The sequence below is a fragment of the Penicillium argentinense genome (assembly GCF_028826775.1).
Source record: "Penicillium argentinense strain IBT 30761 chromosome Unknown utg000009l_segment0_segment0, whole genome shotgun sequence".
Classification (NCBI taxonomy): Eukaryota; Fungi; Ascomycota; class Eurotiomycetes; order Eurotiales; family Aspergillaceae; genus Penicillium; species Penicillium argentinense.
Genome location: NW_026622668.1, coordinates 792,284 through 815,806, shown reverse-complemented (window position 1 = coordinate 815,806; position 23,523 = coordinate 792,284). Strand labels below are relative to the sequence as shown.

The following is a 23,523-nucleotide window of genomic DNA, read 5'->3' as shown; positions in this document are numbered from 1 at the left end:
GCTGCGCTTGCTGACCCGAGGATCTAGCGCGAGGCTAAATCCATACTCTATCCTCCCCTGATCCAATCTCAGCCTCTTGTGCCTCCGGGTACTTCTGGTGGTTGCGCCGACTATGCTCAAGTGGGATAACCGAGCTGTCGGCGAAGCTGTGCCGATAACACAGAGCCGAGGTTTTTGCGACCGACGAATAACCGCCGGTGCAATTGTGAACAGTAAACCGTGGAAACCGGTCGCACTATTTGCAGTAGTGAATAAATTGGCGTCCTCGCTATTCGATTTGAGATCGAGTAGTCACATGCATCAGATCCAGTACTTTTAAAGTAGCTTAAGGTAGGTTACTATATATATGTTGCCCTGCAGAGGCCGACGTCATCGGGACTACACTATGTAGTGTTGCTCAGCTGGAGCTCATCGGAGGCCTCTCACACTATGTACTAGGTGTCGATCACTTCAGCTGTGACACTGTGAGGGAATCGAGGATATTCCCAAACGGACGATGGATTATTCCTCAGCTTAAATCGTAATCCGCCAGGTGAGACAAGCCGGCGATGGCGACATCCCACCGACTAGGATGAATTGCGTTACAGGATGGTCGTGGTACCGATATACTTGGATGAGCTGAGCCGAATCAAAAGACCACAATCAGACGAAAGGGATAACCTGGGAAAATGGACGAAATGACCGATTATCGCATAAACACAGAGCAACCTTAAGCTGCCAGGGGCGCAGGCTCAGCCTTGTTGCGAAATGACCTTAGAAATGACGGTGGGGCGAGAACAGTTCATCGGCCCCCAAATCAACTCGTGGCCAGCTGGGGGAGGCTCAAGTCTCGCCAATCTCCAGATCTGTACTGTACTCCCCAGCACCGTTGTGACCATCCCACTGTTTCGCGACCTGCGAGGCCTAGAGAGATCGTGGACACATCTCGGATTCTTCAGCCGTTGCCCGCTGGTTGTTGGCGGTGGAGAGTTCGCCGTTTGGGCCGTCCCAACTCCACGGGAACATCGACGACCTCACGAAACCCCCCTTTCTCTCTCGTCGCCCGCGCCCGTCACTCGCTTTCCGGGGGGAATGCTCTGAGACGACTCGTCTGCGGCTTTGCATCTGCCCGCTCCCTCTCAATCTTCCCCGCGACTGCAGCCCCTCGACCAGTTTGTCCCTGCCCGCTGTCCCGCCTGCGTGAGGCAATCCAAAACAACGTATCCTTCGATTGATCCCTTCGATTCCTCCGTGGATTCCTCGTCGCGCCGACACCATGTCGCATCCCAACGGTCAGCAGGCACACTACGGCCAGTCTGACAACCCGCCCAGCTCGCAGCCCACCTCTCAGCCGGCTGCCGGTCGCTATGACAGCTACGCGTCTCAACCAAACCCCGCACAGAATCAGCAGCTGCCCCGGCGAATGCCAAGCTACAATGCCGGAGATGACTCGTCACTGCTGAATACAGCGCGACTGCAGTCCACAAGACCCGCCGATGGAAGCGCACGATACGCCGTGCAAGGTGGGTATGCAGCCCAAGGGGCTTACAACGTCACGCCCGCGGGATACGGCGAAGACACCGGCACCGACTCGGGCTTCTCGCGCTCCTCATCGGACCGGTCGCGCATGTCGCCTACGCGCGCCACCTCGCACGCGAGCATGTCTAGCTATGGGTACCGGTACCCGGGATCCTCGGGCCAACCGGCCTATAACCCACAGCAGTACGCCCTCCCGCAGTCGCAGACTCAGCCGAACCTGAGCTATAACCCTTTGTCATATACCACTTCCAATAGCTCCTATACCTCGTCCGTTTCCAACCACCAACCCTATAACCCAGCTGCCTACCAGCCGGCGGCATTCGCGAGCGTGGCATCGCCAACTCTTGCGCGACGACCCAGCGAGGTTTCCCCGTATTCACAGACCCCGCCGACTCCCCAGTCCTACGGTTTCTCGCCTCAGTCTGCTCCATTGCCTCCTCCTCGTGGACCGGACCATCCATATGGATCGCGACCCTCCCCATATGGAGCCTCGCCCGTTAGCACAGGCCAGCCGATGGCGCCCCCAATCTCAACCTCGTACCAAACGATCTCATCTCCCACCTCGGGCTCATATGCGACGTCGAATTCCCCCTCGGGAGTCTATATGCCCCAGGCGACTCCTCGTACTTATTACCCCACACAGGGCTTCGGATCTGACTCGCCGTACCCCACTCACACTCTTCCTCCCGTGACCAGTGGCTACGACGATCAGCCTCCCGAGCCGCCTGTTCACCAGTCCCAAGGAAATGGATTCTATAGCAAGCACTCGAGCCTGTCCCACTCATCATCGGGTCGGACGCTACCAACTCCGCCAGTGCAGCAGCAAAACGATCTGCCTATTATCCCACCAAGACGAACTGATACCCTGACCCGACACCCGCAATCACGCCCATTGCCTGGACCACCGCCGGATGCCGACAGTGATCTTGACGGACCATCTCGTGGGGATAACTCGCACGTCAACGATGATTTGATCAAAGAAATCGAGAGCACACAGGCCAGTTTCCGTCGCCACAGCTCAAGGACGTCTCATCGTGGCTCCGCATCGCATATGCACTTGTCTCCTGACGAGCAGCATACTCATACCAACGGAAACATGGCAACTGGTACAGGTCAATATGTCATTTACGATGCCTATAGTGACGAGAGCGATGCGGAGGCCGAGGCAGGAATCGCGATGCTTCGCATGGCGGAAGAGGAGGAGAAGGCCCGCCAAGAACGGAGCTACCTGCAGGGGCGGTCTCGTGCCGACACAAGTGCCTCGATGCGCAGTACTCGTTCTCACGGTTCTCAGATCTCGCCCGGAGGCCCTTCCCCCAGGGCCCCCTCGCCGAATCAACCTTCCCCGAGGGGTCATTCCCCACATTCTGAGACTTTGGATGATAATGAATTCATGGGCCATGATTTGGCGTTGTATGGAGGAGGCTATCAGGGCAATTTGCACTATGGCGAAGGGCCAACTTATAGTTCGGAGGAGTACTCAGAGCCTACCACAATGGGTGGATTTCCCGGAACATCAGGCTCACTCAGAAGCTCGAACATCTCGTCCAACGAGCGAGCAGAATATTCTGACAATTATGACCACCCGCAGATTGCGTATGAATATGCCAATCGGCTCCATCATCTTCCTCCGGATGCGAGGGTGGATGCTGGTGGCACGGGAGGTCTTTCGGCACCGGGTACATTTGATCGGCGGATGAGTTATGATTACGGCGAGGAAGGCGACAGTTCTTATGAACAGCAACAGGACGAAGACCTTTCTGGCGATGAAAGCCCGCATAGGGCTGCTCATGAAGATCTGTTCTTCCACCCCGGGATGCGTCCTCTCCCTCCAGCCCCCGTTGAGCCAGCCAACCAAACCGAACTCTACACGCATCTCATGCCTGCAGGCACGTACCGACCATCGGAACAAGACGAGATGCAGGGTTACACACAGTATAGACACCCCTCCTCACCGACATCAGCGGACTATGAAGAGACTTTGCTCAGTCCATCCCAAGTTCCGCGGTCGTCGTCCCTGTCGACACCGATTGGACCTCGTACTGATCCGCCTATCAGATCCAAGACCGATGCGGATCGTGCCAAGTACAAGCAGCAGCAGGAATTCCTGTGGTCGCTCCAACAGAAGGAGCTTCCCAGGATCGATCCGGCAGAGGCGGCTGCTACTATGGCTTTGGATCTGCCCACTATCCCTGCCAGCCGTCGCAAGAAGTTCATTCCTACGAAATTGTCTTCTGAACAGTTTAAGAAGTGTACCGAACCGTGGGCGCTGAGCTCGATTCTTTCTTGGGTGCGAGACCTCAGTGAAGACGAAACCGATCTCCGGAAGAGTTCTGTTGTGGAGGCAATCGTGGCCTTGTTCACACACAAGGTTCCGACGATGAATATCGCGGATGCCGAAACCTTGGCCGCTCGCGTTGTGGGCAGTATGCTTGATGAAGGAGCGTTGGTCAAGGAAGAAGAATGGGTCAAATTCAGCTCGGGAACAATCTCGGGTGTCCTGTTTCAGGTCACTGGCACTGGTTGCTACTCCTCAAAACTGCACGAACGAGAAATGCGCATCCAGGATACCGACTCTTACGGACGTTGCTATTCTCATCACTGCATGAGGACGTTAAAGAAGGTCAACCTGAAGGCTCAGATGATGGCACCTCAGAAGAAGGCCGAGGACTGGGTCACTTTCTATAAGATTCCCAAGGAAGTGTTCGACTCTCACCCTAAGAAAGAGATTGAACGACAAAACACCTTGCACGAGATCGTGACCACAGAAGATTCTTTCATTGCACAGCTGGATGTCTTGCGAGAGCTGTACCGAGATCAGCTGGCGAACATGAATCCTCCGATTATCTCTGCCAAACGATTGAACAAGTTCTTGCACGATGTCTTCGGCAAGGTCGACGCAGTGAAAAAGGCCAACGAAGACTACTTGCTGGCACAGCTGAAATATCGTCAGAAGGAGCAGGGACCGTTCATCACGGGTTTCAGTGACATTTTCCGAGAATGGATTCGCAAAGCCAAGAACACATACATCGATTATGCGGCGACTTTCCCGAGTGCAAACTACTATGTCCGCAAGGAAGCCGAGCGCAACATCCACTTTAAGCAATTCTTGAACCAAGTTCGCGATCACAAGTTGTCAAACCGTCTCAGTTGGGATACCTTCCTGAAAGCCCCCATCACTCGAATCCAGCGATACACTCTGTTGCTTAATACCGTTCATCGGAATATGCTTAAGGACTCGGAAGAAAAGACCAATCTGGCACATGCGATTGAGGAGATTAAGATTGTGGCCTTGGAGTGCGACAACAAGGTCGGCGAAATGAACAAGAAGGCAGATCTCATGGAGCTGGCCGCCAAGCTGCAACTCCGACCCGAGATGAAGAAGGAAGTCGAACTCAATCTCGAGCACCTGGGTCGCGAGATCATCTTCCGGGGCGATCTTCAGCGCCCAGGAACTCGAACCCGATTCCTTGTCGACACACATGCTATTCTTTTCGACCACTACTTCGTTCTTGCCAAGACCTTTACCACACGAGACCCAACGCGTACGTCCAAGTATGAGCGGTATGATGTATCGAAGCTCCCCATCCCCATGGATCTTCTCGCCTTGGAGAGCACGAGCGATGACCCTGTTGTCAAATCCTCTGTCCGCGGTGTTGCAACCGTTACACCCCAAGGTGGCGTGAGCCCATTGACCCATGCTGGCCCCGGCACCTCTACGAACGGTGCGAGCGCCGTTCTCGACAACAAGGATGACAAGATCTTGTATCCGTTCAAAATCAAGCATCTTGGAAAGGATGGTACCTACGTTCTCTACGCCTTCTCTGCTTCAAGTCGCAGAGACTGGTGTGAGAAGATCATCGAAGCGAAGACGAAACACGCCGCCGCTTTGTTTTCACAGAATGCGGAGCCCTTCCGTCTACGGGTGCTTGCTGACACGGCATTTGCCTACTCCGACCAGACTTCTGGCTCGAAAAGCATTACTATCAAGGGCACACCACTCCACCGGGCGATCAAAGAAGTCGAGAAGAAATATGAAGGGTCTGGGTCTCGACCCACGCCGATTTGCAGAACGGGCGTCAACTGTGCCACGGTGTTCCAGCAGCCTCCTGGGCGGCAAATGTGTGCAGTGGGAACCGATTACGGAGTCTACATGTCTGATCTTAACAACCCGCGTGGTTGGTATCGGGTATGCTCGTCGCTCTTCAGTATTCTGGCAAGTTAATTAACATGATCGTCTAGGCAATTCCTATCATGCGTGTGACTCAAATTGCGGTCTTTGAGGAATTCAACCTCTTCTTGCTCATTGCGGATCGATCTCTCATCGCATACCATCTTGATGTGGTGTGCCCTGCGAGTGGAGTTTCCTCTCAATCACAAGACTCTGCTCGTCGAGCCCCGCAGAAGCTTTCTGGCACCCGAGAAGTTGGCTTCTTTGCTGCCGGCCGGATGAAGGATCGATACTTGGTTCTTTACAAGAAGCGAGATGGGTTGTCTTCTACCTTTAAGGTATGTTCCATCATTTCTGTCTGTGAGATGGTAGCTCATCACACCATCTATAGGTTCTTGAGCCCATTCTCCAAAAATCGGCTTCCAGCCGGAGCCGGTTCTTCCAATCACGCCGCTCCCAGACCGAGTTCTTCCGCGAATATGATGAGTTCTACATCCCTGCTGAGAGTTATGGCATCAACATGTTTCACTCCTCTCTTGCAATCTCCACCCAGCGCGGCATCGAAGTTCTCACTCTGGATAAGAAGCAGTCCTGGTCAGTGCCGGACTTCCGGTCTGAAACTCCGGATGCCTCCGACACCCTCCAGAGCATCGCCCACCGCATCAAGGACCTCCGACCGCTCGGGATGTTCCGACTCAGCGACAGCGAGTTCCTCGTCGCCTACCAGGAATGCGCGGTGTATGTCAACAAGCACGGCGATGTTTCGCGCAGTGTGGTCATGGAATTTGTTGGCAGCGCGCATACCGCTTGTCTGCATGGTAAATTCCTTATTCTCTTTAATGACGACTTTGTCGAGGTTCGTAATGCCATGAATGGTCGCCTCCGACAGGTCATCCCAGGCCACAATGTTGTTTGTCTTGACGATGGCAGCAAGCTCCCTGGCTCGTTCGGCCAAGCCAATGCAAACACAAACGCATTCTCTAGTTCACCCAACGGAATGTACAGTGGTTCAGCACAGCACAACGTCAAGATCTGCATGCAACACCCCGAGTACGAGCGCAGCCAGATCGTGTTGGAATTGGTTGAAAATGAAGGGCAAAAGGACTAATTTTCCTTTCACGTCGATCATGACATGCTACGCTGCTGCTATGTGCAATGTGACTCGTTCCCTGCTTCAACATACTAACAAATGGGTCGGCCCTCATCTCCCCATCTCCCCTGCATCGCCCCACGCAAGATAAAATCATCCAACTCTTTTGGTCAAACGGATCTTCGGACATCTCGGCATGATCCTCTGTCATCTGTTGCATTTTCTTCTTCCTGTATCCTGTTTCTCCCAGGCTGCGTTATTTTAGTCTATACCCTTGTCAGCTTCTTCCCCACCCACTTGCCTTTTCACCCCACTTCTCTCTTCTCCCATGCTCTCTTCAGGTATAATGAATGGCTTCTTGAATACGGCAGGGACGGATTGACGAGGCAATTTTTTTTTCTGTTTCAATTTGCATTGCACTCGCATGAGTTCGCAGAGCGCTGCTTTGATGACACGGTTGTACATAGAAATGCCAATGTGCCATCTCACGACTCTTAACGATTTCATTCTACTTTTTTTTTCCGAATGCCATGTATTTGTCCACACCCATTAATTTATCCGATCAATGATCTCATCTTACCGGACCCTGCTACTAACCCTTCCTCCACCCCGCGAAGAGTTTTTCGGGATTAATCTAGCGGAATCTGATATATCCAGCGCCATTTTATGGGGGCCGGCATGCGGGCGAATTTGAAACGCCGCTGTTTTGGGTCGTGCTTGGTGCAATGTGGCAGAAACGGTTCCTGCATGCGGGAGAATTAAGTATCGCGTGGTCGGTCGTTACTGTTTTGGCCATGTCGCAGGACCCTTTTTTGGGGCGGTCGGATTTGCTGCCTGATTTGCGCTTGAACACAATTTTGAGTTAGGAGCCGGCGTCCTTTGGTCGTTTCAGATTTGGGGTATTGCGGGTTCCCGGGTTTGCCGGTGCCCTAGTTGATCTAGTTTGCCTTAATTGTGCCGAGGCATGAAGGATTTGTTCTACAATATACCTGGCTAGGAAACATGAGTCAGGTAGGAAATATCAACGCAATTGGGATGAGTACTAGTATTAATGTATATAATTGCACTCAAGGAATACAGCACATCTTCATATTAGTTAATCTGATAGGATTAGATCGATCACACTCGAGGTCACGTTCTAGAAGCGAAGATATCCCGATCCTGGGATCAGGTTCCACGATGAAACAGAATCCCCCGTTTCATCAGCCTTGCAGGTTACTCGATAGAGAGGTCTCATCCGAAATCAAGCCCACTCGACAACTACCGAACCTCGGTCATCGGCATATACAGAATTGTCAGATTGTAGTATAAAGGGTCCGGAGGTCTCTCAGAACTTGCCAAGCCATCCACGATCAATCCGTCGGTCACACAGTCTTTCGTTTCCTTCTGCAACTAGAGCTGGTCTCTATTCATTCTTTGATAACGACAATCGACAACCGAAACGGAGTTCCATTCAATATGAAGTCGGCCGTTTTATTCTACATACTGAGCACCGCATTTGCGGCTCCCACTCCTACCATTGAGGAGCGTCAGCTGCCTGGTCTCGGTGGCTCTGGCAGCGACAGTGGCCTGGGTGCCCTTTCTTCTCTTTTACCCGGCCTCGGTGGCTCCAGTGGTAGCTCCTCTGGTAGTCTTCCCAGCTTCAGCGGCCTGCCTGGCCTGGGTGGTTCCTCTAGTGGCTCCGGCTTGGGTGCTCTTTCCTCGCTCTTCCCCAGCGGTGGCTCTTCCACTGGTTCCGGCCTTGGTGCTCTCTCCTCGCTCTTGCCGAGCAGCGGCTCCTCTGGTCTGGGTAGTCTTCCTGGTCTGGGAGGCTCGTCGTCCTCTCTCATCAAGCGCCAGGACATTAGCTCTCTCCTCGGCTCGGGCTCCACCGAGAATGGTGTGACCCAGAACAAGGGCTGCCAGCCTTTGACCTTCATCTTTGCGCGTGGTAGCACTGAGATGGGTAACATGGGCTCTATTGTTGGACCCCCTGTTGCTCAGCAGCTGAACTCGCTGCTGAACAACAAGGTTACCGTGCAGGGTGTTACTTATGATGCCGGAATTGCAGTATGTCACTCTTCCTCTCCTACTTCAAATCCAACACAATGCTAACTTACCAGAGCAACGCCGAACTCGGCGCCAACGGTGGCCCCATCATGGCCAAGCTAGTCAAGCAAGCCCTCAGCCAATGCCCCAAGACCAAGGTCGTCGTCGGCGGATACTCGCAAGGCTCGATGGTCGTGCACAACGCCGCCAACAGACTTAGCGCCGGCCAGATCAGCGCCGCGGTCCTCTTCGGCGACCCCTTCAAGATGCAGTCCGTCGGCAAGCTGTCCAGCAGCAAGGTTAAGGAGTTCTGCGCGTCTGGTGACCCCGTTTGCGAGAATGGCATGAACGTCATGGCTCACATTACCTATGGCAGTGATGCCAAGGAGGCGGCTCAGTTCCTTGTTCAGGCTTCTGGTGTCAACTCTTCTTAAATTATGATATATATGATATAGCCCATATTGGACGTGATGGGTGGATGGCTGTAAAACATCTACTGGTAGTCTAGTTGAGATCTCAACTACTGGAATCAGCTTTGTACATTGATTCTCTCTCATCGTGTCTGTTTCCAAGGTTTGGTTCTTTCCCACCATATATACCTATGTAGCGGATTTCCTCTGCCATTTCTTGGCTTTCCCCTTCCGTTTTAGTGCTCAGACCTTGCCGCTTTTTGCTCACTGAGTAGAACTGAGCACGCCTCACAGCGCCCTGACCTGATCAGTGATCCTTACATAAGCGCCCTGATCCGCTTACTGGGCATCACATGATCCTCAGCTAAGCAGTCTGACCCACTCACTGATGCTGATCTGAGCGCCCTGATTCGCTCACTGAGCAGAACCTGATCTAGGGGTGAGCAACCTCCTGAAGCTGCCTCGATAAAATGCAACACGCTAGTCATTGTCACGTGCCATCCGCCCTCTCAAAATTTCCCCCACCTTGCCACGTCAAAAAAGCGCTGGCATCATTAATGTGATCTATCGATCCAATGACCTTGCAGGCGGTGGTTGCGCTGCGCTGCTCCGCACCCTTCCAACGACCATGCCAGCGCCGGGCTGCCACCCCGTCACTTGTACCCTCGTCACCTCGTCGACCCAACCGCATCTAAGTTTCACCTCGGAGCGACAAGCAGCGTGTTCTGGATGGCCAGTCGTTGGCAGATGATTCCCCACTTTGGCTGGAACATCCCGGCCTCCTAACTATCCTCAGTTAGGCAAATTTCTTTGTTGCCAAAGAGATTATCCTAATTTGTGAATGCTGGTCCACTATGAGTGGAAGAAGAGTTTAATTCGGAACAGCCGCACGAACCCACCGATCGAGACTGGCTCATGGGAACATGTCTGCCGGGATGATCAGGCTGCTCGTCTCGGTCAAACGAATTCGACCATTCACAGCTCTCGTCAGAGCCGGGGCTTTTCCCGCCATAACCTGTCTTTATTTGATGCTAAACAATCACCGCTTCTTCTGCTGCTTCTTCGTACTACTGACCGGATTGCTATGATTGCTATTAAAATATGAGTAGTGTCGCTTCGAGAAAGACGCTCGGCCACCTTTCCCATTTAGATTGCTCTGCCTCCAAGGATTCTAGGGTAAATCGCAGCTCGTTTTCGTCTTCGACTAGCTTTTCTATGATAGGTTATCGTACCCTAGTATCCATGAGAATGATTTGTCGCCTGTTCTAATTGGTATATTCGCTGGGTTCATAATGGCCATGGCAACTTAAGGTCGTTCAGGGGGCAGTGGACTAAGGGGGTAATAGGTTCGGAAGAAAATAGGTAGAAGGGAATAATAGTCTAGGTATTCTTGTCAGTCACATCTGTTCTTCATAACTACTGCGATCAATAGCGATCATTTCATAAATACATCGCTCAAAAGTACGGTTTGACCAGCCGTACTTTTGATCAACCTACTTTTGATCAGCCATATAATTTCCAATCGTGGTGAAAAGTGAAAATCGCAGTTTTGCCCCGATGCTCATTGATAGCTGCCGTAGGACAACGTGTCACTCCTCAATTGTCTATCTGTACATAGAAAATTTAAGGAGCGAGATTCTAACGGTCCAAAGAGAAGCAAAGTCTAGATAGGGCTGTCTCTGGCCGGATCGGGCGGTGCATAAATGCGCCTTGCCTTGCCTTACCTGGGTCATGTTAGATTAAGGTGTATTACGCAGTAAGCCACTCTTCCCATTCCTCCCATTCTTCCAATTCTTCCCACTCTTCTCAGTTCTAGTGCTCGCCACTCCGTCCCGTCTGTCCCTGCCTGTCCTTGTCTGTTCCTTTGTGTCTAGTCCGCCCGTATCCAGTCCGTCGGGTGCATCCAGTCTACCGGGTCTATCTAGCCTGCCCGAGTCTGTCCATCCTGTCCATCCTGTCCATCCTGCCCGAGTCTGTCCATCCTGTCCATCCTGTCCATCCTGCCCGAGTCTGTCCATCCTGTCCATCCTGTCCATCCTGCCCGAGTCTGTCCATCCTGTCCATCCTGCCCGAGTCTGTCCATCCTGTCCATCCTGTCCATCCTGTCCATCCTGTCCATCCTGTCCATCCTGTCCAGTCTGTCGGGTCTGTCCAGTCTATCCAGTCTGTCCAGTCTGTCGGGTCTGTCCAGTCTATCCAGTCTATCCAGTCTATCCAGTCTATCCAGTCTGTCCAGTCTGTCCAGTCTGTCCAGTCTATCCAGTCTGTCCACACTGTCGGGTATATCGGGTCTGTCTAGTCTGTCCAGGCTCCACTAAACCTTGGCAAAACGTGCAAAGGCCCCCTGGGAAGTTTCGTTAACGCGGAGCCTCACGAATACAATAATTACCAAGGCTCGTTTTCTGACTCCCCGATTGGAGAAGTCGGGGCAAGTCACATAGAAAATTCGGCGGCTCACCCCTTCACCGCCTACTTTCCTATCTCCAGTCCACCTTATACAGGACAAACATCTATGGATCTTCTACCCACCTAGGCACACGTGCCCGTCTAAAATGCCTATCACTGCGATCACTGGCCTGGATAGCTCGATGCTGGTTCTCCTCATGGCGCTACGTAACAAGTTGTCGGGGAAGTGTGAGGGAACCTGATCTTCATCATAAATTCCTGCTCGAAAAGTCAGCCTAGAGACTTCCTAAGTAGGAACCCCACAAAAGGGGTGCCTAATTAGGAAACCCCCCTGGCTGGGTGTTCGGCGGCGCAAGCCATGTCCCGCGAAGTGGTGGGCCCGCGGACCTACCCGTAATACAATGTTCTAGGAATATTTTAATATAATGATGACATTATCTTACTGGTCCGGCTTCCATGGCCCGGGGTTCCTGCCGCGATACGTCGATCATAATGGCTGGAGTAAACCTTGGTTCGCTGAGTTCATCTACTCACAGCTTCCGAAAAGTGTCAACTCACAGAATCGTTACCAACTAACCTGGGCGGCTTGACATCTCGGGATGTTGGGGGCCAGAGGATCACTGCAGAATTTTCGGCTCGTGGTATGTGGTTTCCAGGCAGGACCTGTCGGTAGAGTCATAGTGTACTCTCAGACCCAGGTCTATCAAGGTCAATTGATGATTGCCTCACAATGGAACCGAATATAAATATCCTCTCCTTCCCCCAGAAGAATTTTGAGCATCATCTCACTCCCGCAACAAAGTTCATACTTTGCTAGCGGCAGGCCTCGAGATGGCCCGTCAATCTCGTGAGCTCGGGTTTGACCCATCTACTCCCTTTGCTGAGGAAAACCCAGACCTTTGGCAGCCTAGCAGCTTCCTAGGTCTATTTGGAGACCCGACACCAGTCTCTCAAACTGAGGATCATCAGCGCCTACATGTGGGTTACCCTCTCCGTCATGATTCTTTCTTCGAAGGCTTCTCGACTACGGCTGGCCCCGGATGGGCTGCGCCTACTTCGACTCTCGAGAACAATCCTTTCACCATCAATCATGATGCATTCGAGCCTTGGCTGCGTGCACCCACCAGTTCAGCTCGTGATATATTATGCTATGAGCGTGGGGCTGTGGATTCGACAGACCCAAAAGAACCTACGCAACCAGCGAAAAGGTCACCCAATCCTACCAGAGGCGGCAAGCGTCGCGTCAAGAAGAAGACATCCTCTGGTCATCAGCATTCGAGTCGACCAGAGTAAGTCACCTCTCAAACATGTCTATCTCCTTCCAAGTGAATTGCTCTCACAAATGATCTGCACTAGTGATATCCATCGCGATCTTAGATGCCCATACAGTGGCTGTAAATATGATCGCCCATTCTCCACCAAGGGAACATTGAGGCGACACATCAACACCCAGCATGAGAATCCTTGGGCTTTCAAATGCCCTGAACCGACGTGTGACAGGTTGTTTAAGCGCAAGGACAATCGTGACGACCACTTGCGAAAAGCGCATTGAAAGGAACGGCTTCATATACAAAGTCATGGTTACTGAAGTTCTTATTGTTGTTTTCATTCTGTTCGAGACTATGTATGGTTCGACATGGTTATTTTTCATAAAATCTAGCCTACCCCAGGATTGCTGTCGGGTATTTTTTTTCCCTGTCGGAATAAGAAAAACGGTAACAGTTCTCTTTTATATGACCTGTGACAGGAGTGTAAAGGGCCGAAGCCCGATATGGATCACGTGTTTCCACGTGACCCACATCTCCTTTTGTTTACTGCTTTACGTTCACTTCTATTCTTTCCTTCAAGCTTTTGGATAACTGCAAACGGCCTAGCTAAATTGAATTTAAGTCTAGCTTTAGCCCTTCACATTCCAAAAGCTTCCTCTTCTACAGAAAAGAGTACAGCGTAGCGATACACCAGCGATACACAGCGAAGCGATACATCAGCGAGACACCATAAACATGTTTTCATCAGAAGGGTCGAGTCCTCCAAGTTGGGCACTGACACTTATGCAGCAAATTGCTCAGAGCCATGCTGCTCAAGAGAGTGCTGTCAGAGCACAAAACGAACGAAACGCAGCGCAAGAGGAACGAATTCAACGACTCGAAGCACTGCTTCAGAATATGACCACCGGTAGTGGATCGACACCGGAACAGCCAAGGATCGATGCCGAACCGGAGCATCGAGAGAAGACAGAAGTCCATCGTCCAAGGGCACGCCTCCCGGACCCAGCGATGTTTTCTGGAAGCACGTCAGAATGGCCATCATGGCGCATGGAGAACAAGATTAACGTGGACGGTCAAGCGATTAGAAGCCCCCAAGACCAGTTCGCGTACGTTTCTCTAGATTAGAGAAAATGGCCCTTAAAAACACTAATTCCTTTGAAGCGAGCAGGGGTTGGCAAGTGAGAAGCCAAAATTGGATTTAGCGTCTTTCAGGTTAGGTGTTCTGGCTTTGGATGTCGTTTTGGGCCTGGAGCTCATTCTGACAGTGTTTCACTTCTTTCAGTTCGGCGTGGGTGGCTTGAATGAGTGTAGTTTGCTAAACAATGGTGCGTTGCAGGTGTTCGATAATCTGCCGCATCTCTTTGGTTGTCACTTGTCCGCTGCTGGTTCCGCTGTTGGTCGCTTCCACCGATTCCGAGCCTGCGTGGTTCTGCTCGTTCTCCACACGTGCATGTCTCCCAGTCCATGTTGTCGTTGGTTCAAGGTTTTCCGGCGCGTCAATCCTTGCTTCTCTCCGCGCGTCTGAGCTAGCAAAGGGTTCGGGAGGCCCCGTGGGTGGTGGGTCCGCCATTCCTCTCGGCACGGAGTCCCAACTCACGACCGGCTAAAATTCCCTCGAGATCGGATAGATCGGGTATCGCCACGTCTCTCTAAAACTACAGTAGGACTCGAAAACAGAATCCCCCACATACACTCACGGATTGTTTTCGGAACCATACCTTGAAACACCCTAATCTGAATTTGGTTACTCTCTCAACAACTCCTGCTTAGTTGTATCGTATCGACTGTCTCAAATGAGTCATTGTAAAATAATGTAAGGCCAAAATTCTCAGTCCCGAATCCATCGTAATTGCACCGCCTTCACATCTCGCACCTGCAAGGTCAACTTGGAAACAGAGTTGTCCATCAACTGCTGCAGCCTCCGCTGCAAGTCCTCCGGTCTATGTGACTCAAGGGTCGGGATAGGCTCGCACCGTGCAGATCGGAATAGCGTCGCCATAACCGCCACAAATTCCACTTGTGACATCTTCATTCCCGGGCAGACCCTCGGCCCGCCTGACCACGGCAGGAATGTGCCTTTTGGTGGGGTGATAATCTGGCCGTCGTCATCGAACCACCGCGATGGCTTGAAGTCCTCTGCATCCGGACCCCAGATTGTAGCATCAAGATGGATGCTCAGGTGGCTGACAAAGAAATCCATCGGAGGCGCGAGGTGGTGAGTACCGTCGGAGCTAACGAGCCTCTGCGGTGCGAGTACGGCGCGAGTGGAATGAAGAACAGGTGGGAAGTGGCGGAGGGTTTCCAACTGTGAGAAGCAAGTCAGCTACCTTTTTATAATGGTGGCAAGGAGAAACAGAAAGTTACCATCACTGCTCGTGTCCGTCGGCATTTGGGGTACACGTCCTCGTAAGTCCATGTCGATACGTCCGCGTCCAGGACGTGAAGCTCCTCGCGAACCCAGTCCTGCCATTCCGGGTGCGCAGCCAGCAGGATTACCGCATAACCCATGGTATTAGCAGTCGTTTCAAACCCCGCACTACTGAAGATGAACATGTTCCCAGTAATCTCCTCATCTGTCAGTGAAAACCCCGATTGGCCGCGGCGTTTCTCTTCATCCGAGAGCTGCAACAACAAGCTCAAAAAGTTATGGCGAGGGTCTGACACGACCGTGGCAGCCTGTCTCTCTTCCTCGAGCACTTCTTGAGTGTATTGGGGGATTCTCTCCAGGTGCTTGCCCATGCTTCGAAGGGCCGGTGGCATCAACGGCAATCTCATCAGCTTTGTCGGGAGCATCGCCGCTTCGAGAAACATACTCGTCACCATCGAGAGTGTCATAAAGTATGCCGTCCTCCCACTTTTTGCATCCACAGTGAGCTCCCGCAGATTGGGTGACCAAGGCCGCTTCTGGCTGTACCCAGACTGGCCGATCACATTGATCGCAATACTGCGCAGACCATCTAATGTCTCGCCACCCGGATGGTCTACCATGTATTCGAGCATGGTTTGGGCCTGCTGACAGCTTTTAATCCAAACCGTTCTGCTGATTCGCTCATCCAGATTGGCAGCAAACAACCTGCGGTGTCGCTTCCTGTGATAGCACTTGTTGAGCAAGGGGTGGACTTAAACATGAGTAAGGGTTGAGGGAAAGCCACCTACCATTCATCACCATTAACCTGGATTTACTTACGTCAGTAAAAGAAGCTCTGGTGCTCTTCTGTAAGGGATTTCACACACCGTAAACACATTCGGACCCAAGAATCCTAAAAGCCTAGCTGTAATAGGTGCTAGGAGAAAGTCATTCCTTCTCTGTAAGATGAGATTGCCGACGGCGGGATCGGCCACGCTGGAGCAGAATCAGAAACAGAAACGTTGCTTCCAAGGGCTGACCACTAATTTGAACTCACATAACCGAGCATTCATCAGGAGTGACGATGGCGAATATGCTGCCCAATCGGTCGTGGAACTCTCTTTTTCTGCGGAACTCCCAGCCATGAATCACCAAATCTAGTCGCTCATAGATCCACCCCGGAAGATATTTCTCGAGTTGAGGCTGAAAGGCTGGCGCGAGCACGAGCCATGGAATGCTTTTGGACAAAACAGGTGACAGGTATGCCGGAAAGCCGGCACGGTGGGCATGGATATAAAATCGGAGGAAAGATATCGATTTATAAAGGAAGTAGACGAAAAGCAGTGTCACGATGGTTGACAGAATGGTGGACCCCATCGTTGCGGTGTCTGGTAGAAAGGAGGGGCAGCGAGGTAGCACATGTATAGCTGTCGAACTGAGAAGTGATATTTTACCGCTAAGGACTGAAGAATCCACGGAGGATTCAACCCCGCTCTGTTTCTGTATGTTCGAGAGGGATTCCTCCGAATACCGGCGTCGTAACACGCTGAACCAGGCCCTTGAGCCATGAGACGCTTTCAACAGCGCTCCAATTCAGTCTTCTAAGCATCAGCCAATCCATTGATCTCCATGAGCAATCCTCAGTACTAGTCAGTACAGATATCCTATGGGTCGACAATAGCAGCTTCGCGTAAAATACAGTATTATAGGCTACATTACCCGGTAAAAAACCTAAAAAAAACAACAGCATTGTGGGACCTGAGTGCTCCTTGGGGTATGGGCTGAGCATGGTCTGAGTGCTCAATAGATGCTTACCTCAGTACCCTCAGACCTTATCACATGATCAAAAATTCTGCCGGATTTTTGGCGCACTAAACCTAATCGGGTAGCACGCTGATCTAAGGTCTGAGCACTGAAATTGCACTTTGCGTGCATTTTTCGATAGCTCCATACCAACTTGACCATTTTAACCAGGTAAGTCTTCGTATGATTGATATTGGCATATATAATGATTAATATTAATATTCTGTCATTAGTTTTCTAATTACTGGCTGTCATGTCTCGAAAACGCGTGTGCGAGTCACCCCCTAAGGCCCCTACGGCGACGCGTTCCCGACAGCCACCCAGGGAGGTATTCAACGAGCAGACCTATATTCCTGGATTGTCAGAACGGCAAAGAGTCGATATGATACTTAAGCATATGCATGAACAGCATCGTTGGACTCTCAAATCCTTCATATATCACCTAGTGATGGCACAGCCGGAAGAGAAAAATGCCCGGTCGGCCGCTTACCGGACACAGAAGCTATCTGAGGCAATATACGAACAGAAGGAAGTGGTCACTGAGTTGCACAAAATTCCTGAGACTGAAACCACTGAGTCCGTGAGAACGTCACAGCTGGTCGCTCACATTCGGTCCGAACTGTCTCAATTTGGCAATCCCGCCATCGGGCTCGCTCAATTTGATACAGAAGAGTCGGTGGATCAATTGGATATACCTGGGATTGCTTCACGTGTACAAGTTGCTGCTCCTCGTCTGTGGGCATTACTTGTCAGTATTATGGCACAGCAGCATCCTAGCGCTCGCGATACATCCAAGGATTTTCAAGGCAGCGTATTCATGATCTGTGTCATCTTGGCATCGGCCTTTGCTCCTCGAACGTGCAACAAGTTTCCAGTGTTGCTCGGCCTGCATTTACATTCCATGGGGGTGAAACGCCGTACTATTAATCTCCTCTATGGCTTGGGCGTTATTGCAAACTATATGACCATTATGCGCCGCCGTGACGAACTTGTCAAGTTAGGAAAGGTTGCACAATAAACCTACCCTGTGTCGTTACGAAATCACCCTTGATTGCTAATAGGAGTACAGGGGCAACTCAAGGAAGCTGCCCAGTCTTCTCATGGCAATTTTATCATATGTTGGGACAATTTCGACTACAATCAAAACGTCCGGCATCAAACCCTTCGGGAGCAGTCTCGACATATTTCTGCTACCACTGGCAAGCTCTGCATTGGTCAGTCCATTCCAGCCGGAGGGTTACGGAGATCAATGCTCCATCCAGATATCCCACTCAGTCGTCATGGGATTTATGATGCCCCAGGCCCAGATGATCAAGATGGTGTCATTCGACAATGTCAAATTCATTTTATCGCAGAGGCAATTCGTGAAACCCATCGGGAGGCAGTGGAGCCTTTACCACTGATGCTGAGTGATGTGTTGTATTGCCTGAATTCAACCATTTGTCCAACGATGCCTGCTCATGGCATGGTCCTGCAGTGTTAGAAGGGGACTTGCGACAGGCCCGTGCTTGGAAGGAAGGAGGCTTTCGTGCTTTTGGACGAGCCATTGGTGTATTCCTCCAATTTCCACTTAATTAGTGGTCAAAGCCAAGTATTAGCATGATTAGGACTAGAAAACTGTGCGATAAGGTGTTGTTTTGTCTGCTGGGAAAAAGGAGTAGTATGCGTTGGGTACAATTATTGTACCTTTAATTTTGGAAATTTGGAACAATTCCAGCACGAGAAGATAGAGGGCCTCAATATCTAGAGGACATCGTCGCCCAATTTTTGATAACTGTATTTGCTGTCGAGAAAATGTAGAATAACCGATTTTCGTCGCGCAAAAATTCCGAAGTAATTTTGGTGGGGAAACCATAGAAAATATCGAGCTAGTGCTACAAGCGACAAATTCTGTGCTCAGACGGCCCCAAAAAAAGGCTGAGTCAGCTTGTCTATAATCAGCAGGCGGTAGATTGCAAAAGTTACCGCTTTTCGGGGCCGGCTGAGGTAACTGAGGTAAATAGATGCCCTCTGATGAACCTCTGAGTAATCACTGAGCGCCCAGTGAGCGGTCATTGGACATCAGTGATCCCTCACGTGATGGCTCTGAGCTGCTCAGTGACCCTGAGTCCGGACTGAAATCTACTCGGTGAGCCTGACTCTGAGCATCCTCATAAAAGCGGCGGCAGCTCAAATAGGAAAGCCCCACCTGGCAGAGGAAATCCTCTACATAGAGCTACCTAGGTAGAGATGCAGTGTGTCAGGAATAGCGCTAGAAAATCTGAAGTTCCTAATATTTCAGGTTGGACCCTAGCTCAAATTCTAACACCATCGCTGGTATTGAAATGCATTGGCTCACGCCGTAATAATATTTGCAATATATATAGAAAAATAACGAGCACATTGCTTGTCAGAATCCCACCATGTAGACTCGCAATTCGAAGGTGGTGCTCAATCATCACACGCGGGTAGGCGGACATCACATTGGTGCTCAGATTACCTTAAGTTATTCACACTTAGTGTAGTATCAAGGAAGATTTATTGTGAAATGCTTTCCAAGGTTAACTTAAATGCGAAGGCCTCATGCGAATGCTGATCAATTGTATGAGTATCTACCGCCCAACCGACGCAAAATGCATCAACACTGAAAGAGAGATATATAATTGCACACCGATAGCTAACCAAAGGATAAACAGAGCAATACGGCAAACGCCTCTCCAAATAGTATCAAGAGCAGATGGGATATCATCACGACTCAAACTCAACAACCTTACTTACAACCTCCGACTCTGGCTGCGAGGACGCCGCATTGCCCGCAGGACCCGTGGCCTCAGCTTCTTCCTTTCCATCAAGAAGAGAGGAGTTCTCGCCCTTCTCTCGGACACTGACAACCTCGGCACCTTCGAGAAGATCGCGGTCTGCGTCCCGGACGCTGCGACGTTCCATGTCTGCGCCGTATGCACCGGCGCCCCAGCTTGAAATGCCTCCTGCCATTGCGGCGGCGGAGGCGCTATCTCGGCGGATATCATCGTCATCCTCGTCATCCTCGTCGTCTTCTTCACGGCCTAGGGCGTTGCGTTCCAGGTCACGCTGGGCTTCGTCCATGCGTTTCTTGACCTCGGCTGCCATCCGGATACCGTCTGTGACGATGTTGTCGAGAACGCCGCGAAGACCTTTTCCGGGTGGAACGATGCCCCCGGAAGCGCCGGCGACAGAGACGTTACCTGCGGCTGTGAGATTCGAGGGGCGGGCGCTGCCGAGATTGGAGAATGTGGTAAGATTGGAGGACAATGAGGATGATGCCGCGAGAGAGGCGGGGTGAGGGTGATCGGACAGGTGGAAGGATTGCGGGAAGTAGGATTCGAAGAATTGTTCCAGGAGCTCGTCTGCCAAGATGACCATGCGGAAGGTGGGAAGAGTGATGTGAAGCGGGTTGTTGGGGTCGAGAGCCGGGTTCGCGGACTCGGATCTTGGTCGAGATTTCTTGTTATTCAATTCGCTTGCGCTTGGCTTGGAGGCGGTATCTGGCGCGGGGGCCTCCTTGGGTTTGGAGTCGTCGACATCGATGAGATCCTCCTCATCATCTCCAATGGCGAAGGAGTCCAGTTTCTCCGTCGTTTCTGCAGTGGCATCTTGTTGCGAAGCCTTGTGGTACTCCGGGTGACCGGGATCGGCATATTCGAAGCAGCGACGGATGAATGCACTGACACTGCCAAGGAAACGCTCTTCGGTGGTGAGCGTATTCTGCTCCACATGATCACGATCACGAGGGTTGTTCAGGTCTTCTAGTGACTGCGTAGCATGAATAGTGCCCTCAAAGCCCCGGCGAGAGAGGAAGAGAAGTGCCTCGGAGATTTTGAGAATACCCTCGCGATCAACCTGACCGTTGTCACTATCATCATACAGGTTGAAGAAGTAGTTGATATTGTTCATGATGTCTGGCGTTCCCTTGAGCCTGGCCAGGCCATTCACGACATTCTGTAAACTCAATCCTTCTTCAGGATCCGTAGCCCATTTGCGGTACAGACGTTGCAAGAATTCATGATCGGCCGGTTGCCTGCGGTTGGCCCATAGAAGAGATTTGTTGCTGCGTATGCTGCTGAATCCAGAGGCCGACTCTTTCCTGGCCGAAGCAGGGGAGTCTGATACAGCCCATTTGGCAGTGGCAGCCATAAACTCCCGGAAAGCGTCATAGTCCATATGAGTTGGACTGGGGCCGAGGCCAACGCGGCCAACTTCTCTGTCTGGAGGCGGCCCAAGAATCGACAGACGTTCCGACTTCTTTTTCTCCTGTTTCCTCCTCTCTTCCTCCACCACCTTCTGATGTTGTTGCCATTGATACAGAGTCTCGTAGAAGCGGTCGTAAATCGTACCAAGATCGTCGACGCTAAGGCGTTTGCTCTCGGGTCCAAGGTTGCGAATGGAAGTACGCTTCGCAAAGTTCTCGATATTTTCCAGAACAGCGTCCTTGTGCTTCTCGCGCTGTTCCTCAATGGTGCTGTGGGTGATTCCAGAGAACTCTTTGAAAGCGACCACCATCAACTCTTGGAAGCGGGTAATGGCACGCAGCTTCGGGTTCTCGGATCTGGGATGAGCCGATTCATCCAGACGCGAGAAATAAGTTTTCAGCACGGAAATGAATGAGCCATCATCCTGGACATCAAGAAGCTCTTCGCCGTTGATGCGGAGAATGGCCAAACCGACCTGGAAGAGAACCTTGGGGCCCTCGAGGAAGAAAACATCCAAGACACGGAATGCAAAGACAAGGGGCATGGAGTTGATATACAATGAAAGGAACCAAGGGAGCGAAACAACCGAAAGCTGTACATCAGTCTTGATGAGGTGCTCCCAAAGCACAGGCATGGTCTTCTCCACAAGGGATTCGAAGACTTTTTGATCCAAGAGGGTGCCGTACATGGTAGTTGAGTAATACCCTGGGAGAAGTCTATCGCAAAGGACCGAAAGAAGGAAGAAGGCTTGGGCCTCAGACATATAACTGGCAGTGAGTTAGCAAAGACCCTTGAAAAAGTTCGGGCTGTTGGATAGACAAACATCAACAATGCGGCAACGACAATGTTCATAGCTTGACAGTAACCGATCTCCGCATTGATCCAACTATAGGCAGTGAGAACGCGACGTAAGCGGCCAATGCCCTCCTCGCTCTGGAAACCTGGGTACTCAGGCAAACTGCGATTCAAGTCCTTTTCGATCTCGTCAATTGCAAGGGACTCTTGACCCTTGAACTGGGCTAGTGTCTCTTCATATAATTTGGGCGAGCGAATGCGAAGAAAGAGGGAGCCCGATGCAAGCTCCCATATCTCACCACGCAGTCGGTTAGGCAGACCCACGCGAATCAGCTTGTGAAAGGTCGGTTGTCGAACGAGTGTGGCATTGCGACCGTTTTCTAGAATTACAAAGGTCAGAACTCATCTCAAAAAACCCTTCAGATGAAGGCAACTTACCTCGGAAATATTCACCCCAGAGTCTCATCTTACTCCGGTCTCGAAGCTTACGCGCATCACCAGGATAGCGGAAAAGCATACCCAGCCCTGCATCAGGTGGCTGGCGACCATCTCCTTCCACGGCACCATCCTGTTGTCCCTTGGTCTTCGCTCCAGAGAGCAAGTATTCCGAGTAACAATCCGTGACAACCGTTCTCAAATTGTCAACTTCCTTCATACCCTCCCGCAGGCCTTTCTTCAGAGTATCGCAGAATCGCTCGCATGCTTGTCTGCTACCGACAAGCTGAAGAATGAGGCGCTGGGGCGTGAAATTGGGTTCTTGCTGCTTGTTCAATAGACCGTTCCAAGTGGTCAATGCCAGTGAGAAAACATGGCTGGCGCTGTGAAGTCGTTCGACGCGACGGATGCAGGACAGGGGCAGGGTGAATCCATTTCCAGAAGGGCCGGTACCGTGTGTCTGCCCAGTAAAATTGGTCGAAGCACTGAGTGTGGCCGAGGGGATAAAGCTTGTTGGTTGTGTGGAGAAGCAGATAAATCGCTCACTGAGATGCAGACGACCGGTATATCGGCTGCCCGCGCGGTCGACACGACGGGCGCCATCTCCTGAGCTAGAGGAGGAGTTGGGTAGGGGGAGGACGAGTTCAGCGGTGATCTCTTGCAGCGGGTTCTGCGAATCGGGGAGGCGGAATTGCTGGCGGAACAGCGACGCTTTGGAGGGAGTGCCGTCAGAGGACCCGAGGGAAGGAATATTGAAGTTGGCCGGGTCAATCAGCGATTGAGCCTTCTGCACGAAAGACGACCACGGGATCATGGTGGGCAGCAGTCGATCCGAGGCGGACCCGGCGTTTGAGGGTGTGATGTCGGAGCGGAGCTAGAGCTGCGGCCTAGGACGAGGAGCCGATTGAGGCGGGAAGCTGTGCAAAACGGCCCGTACTTGATTCGAATGTAAGGTCCAGGGTCATTGTACAGTACAAATCATACTTGACCAAGCTCTGGACCTGCAGCTCGGAGAACGTGGGGGAAACCGGGGGTGTTGTTGTC

The 23,523-nt window shown here is 51.7% G+C and overlaps 7 protein-coding genes across 7 annotated transcripts; 5 read left to right on the top strand and 2 right to left on the bottom strand.

Moving 5' to 3' along the window:
- Positions 1-1,255: 1,255 nt before the first annotated feature.
- Positions 1,256-6,797, top strand: N7532_007903 (putative Rho guanyl nucleotide exchange factor; the record flags this gene model as incomplete). The annotated part of the gene is made up of 3 exons (XM_056620395.1): positions 1,256-5,707; positions 5,761-6,027; positions 6,081-6,797. The coding sequence occupies 3 exons, from the start codon at positions 1,256-1,258 to the stop codon at positions 6,795-6,797; spliced, it is 5,436 nt and encodes a 1,811-aa protein (XP_056471201.1).
- Positions 6,798-8,237: 1,440 nt separating this feature from the next.
- On the top strand, positions 8,238-9,241 carry N7532_007902 (carbohydrate esterase family 5 protein; the record flags this gene model as incomplete). Its single annotated transcript, XM_056620394.1, has 2 exons — positions 8,238-8,828; positions 8,882-9,241. 2 exons carry the CDS (start codon positions 8,238-8,240, stop codon positions 9,239-9,241), a joined length of 951 nt encoding a protein of 316 aa, XP_056471200.1.
- A 3,213-nt stretch (positions 9,242-12,454) lies between these two features.
- N7532_007901 (uncharacterized protein) lies at positions 12,455-12,916 on the top strand (the record flags this gene model as incomplete). The annotated part of the gene is made up of 1 exon (XM_056620393.1): positions 12,455-12,916. One exon carries the CDS (start codon positions 12,455-12,457, stop codon positions 12,914-12,916), a length of 462 nt encoding a protein of 153 aa, XP_056471199.1.
- A 758-nt stretch (positions 12,917-13,674) lies between these two features.
- Positions 13,675-14,498, top strand: N7532_007900 (uncharacterized protein; the record flags this gene model as incomplete). Its single annotated transcript, XM_056620392.1, has 3 exons — positions 13,675-13,997; positions 14,053-14,216; positions 14,353-14,498. 3 exons carry the CDS (start codon positions 13,675-13,677, stop codon positions 14,496-14,498), a joined length of 633 nt encoding a protein of 210 aa, XP_056471198.1.
- Positions 14,499-14,719: 221 nt separating this feature from the next.
- On the bottom strand, positions 14,720-16,615 carry N7532_007899 (cytochrome P450; the record flags this gene model as incomplete). Its single annotated transcript, XM_056620391.1, has 5 exons — positions 14,720-15,196; positions 15,256-15,979; positions 16,048-16,064; positions 16,126-16,234; positions 16,296-16,615. 5 exons carry the CDS (start codon positions 16,613-16,615, stop codon positions 14,720-14,722), a joined length of 1,647 nt encoding a protein of 548 aa, XP_056471197.1.
- Positions 16,616-17,489: 874 nt separating this feature from the next.
- N7532_007898 (uncharacterized protein) lies at positions 17,490-18,059 on the top strand (the record flags this gene model as incomplete). Its single annotated transcript, XM_056620390.1, has 1 exon — positions 17,490-18,059. The coding sequence occupies one exon, from the start codon at positions 17,490-17,492 to the stop codon at positions 18,057-18,059; it is 570 nt and encodes a 189-aa protein (XP_056471196.1).
- A 1,709-nt stretch (positions 18,060-19,768) lies between these two features.
- Positions 19,769-23,293, bottom strand: N7532_007897 (GTPase-activating protein; the record flags this gene model as incomplete). The annotated part of the gene is made up of 3 exons (XM_056620389.1): positions 19,769-22,016; positions 22,073-22,424; positions 22,483-23,293. The coding sequence occupies 3 exons, from the start codon at positions 23,291-23,293 to the stop codon at positions 19,769-19,771; spliced, it is 3,411 nt and encodes a 1,136-aa protein (XP_056471195.1).
- Positions 23,294-23,523: the final 230 nt, after the last annotated feature.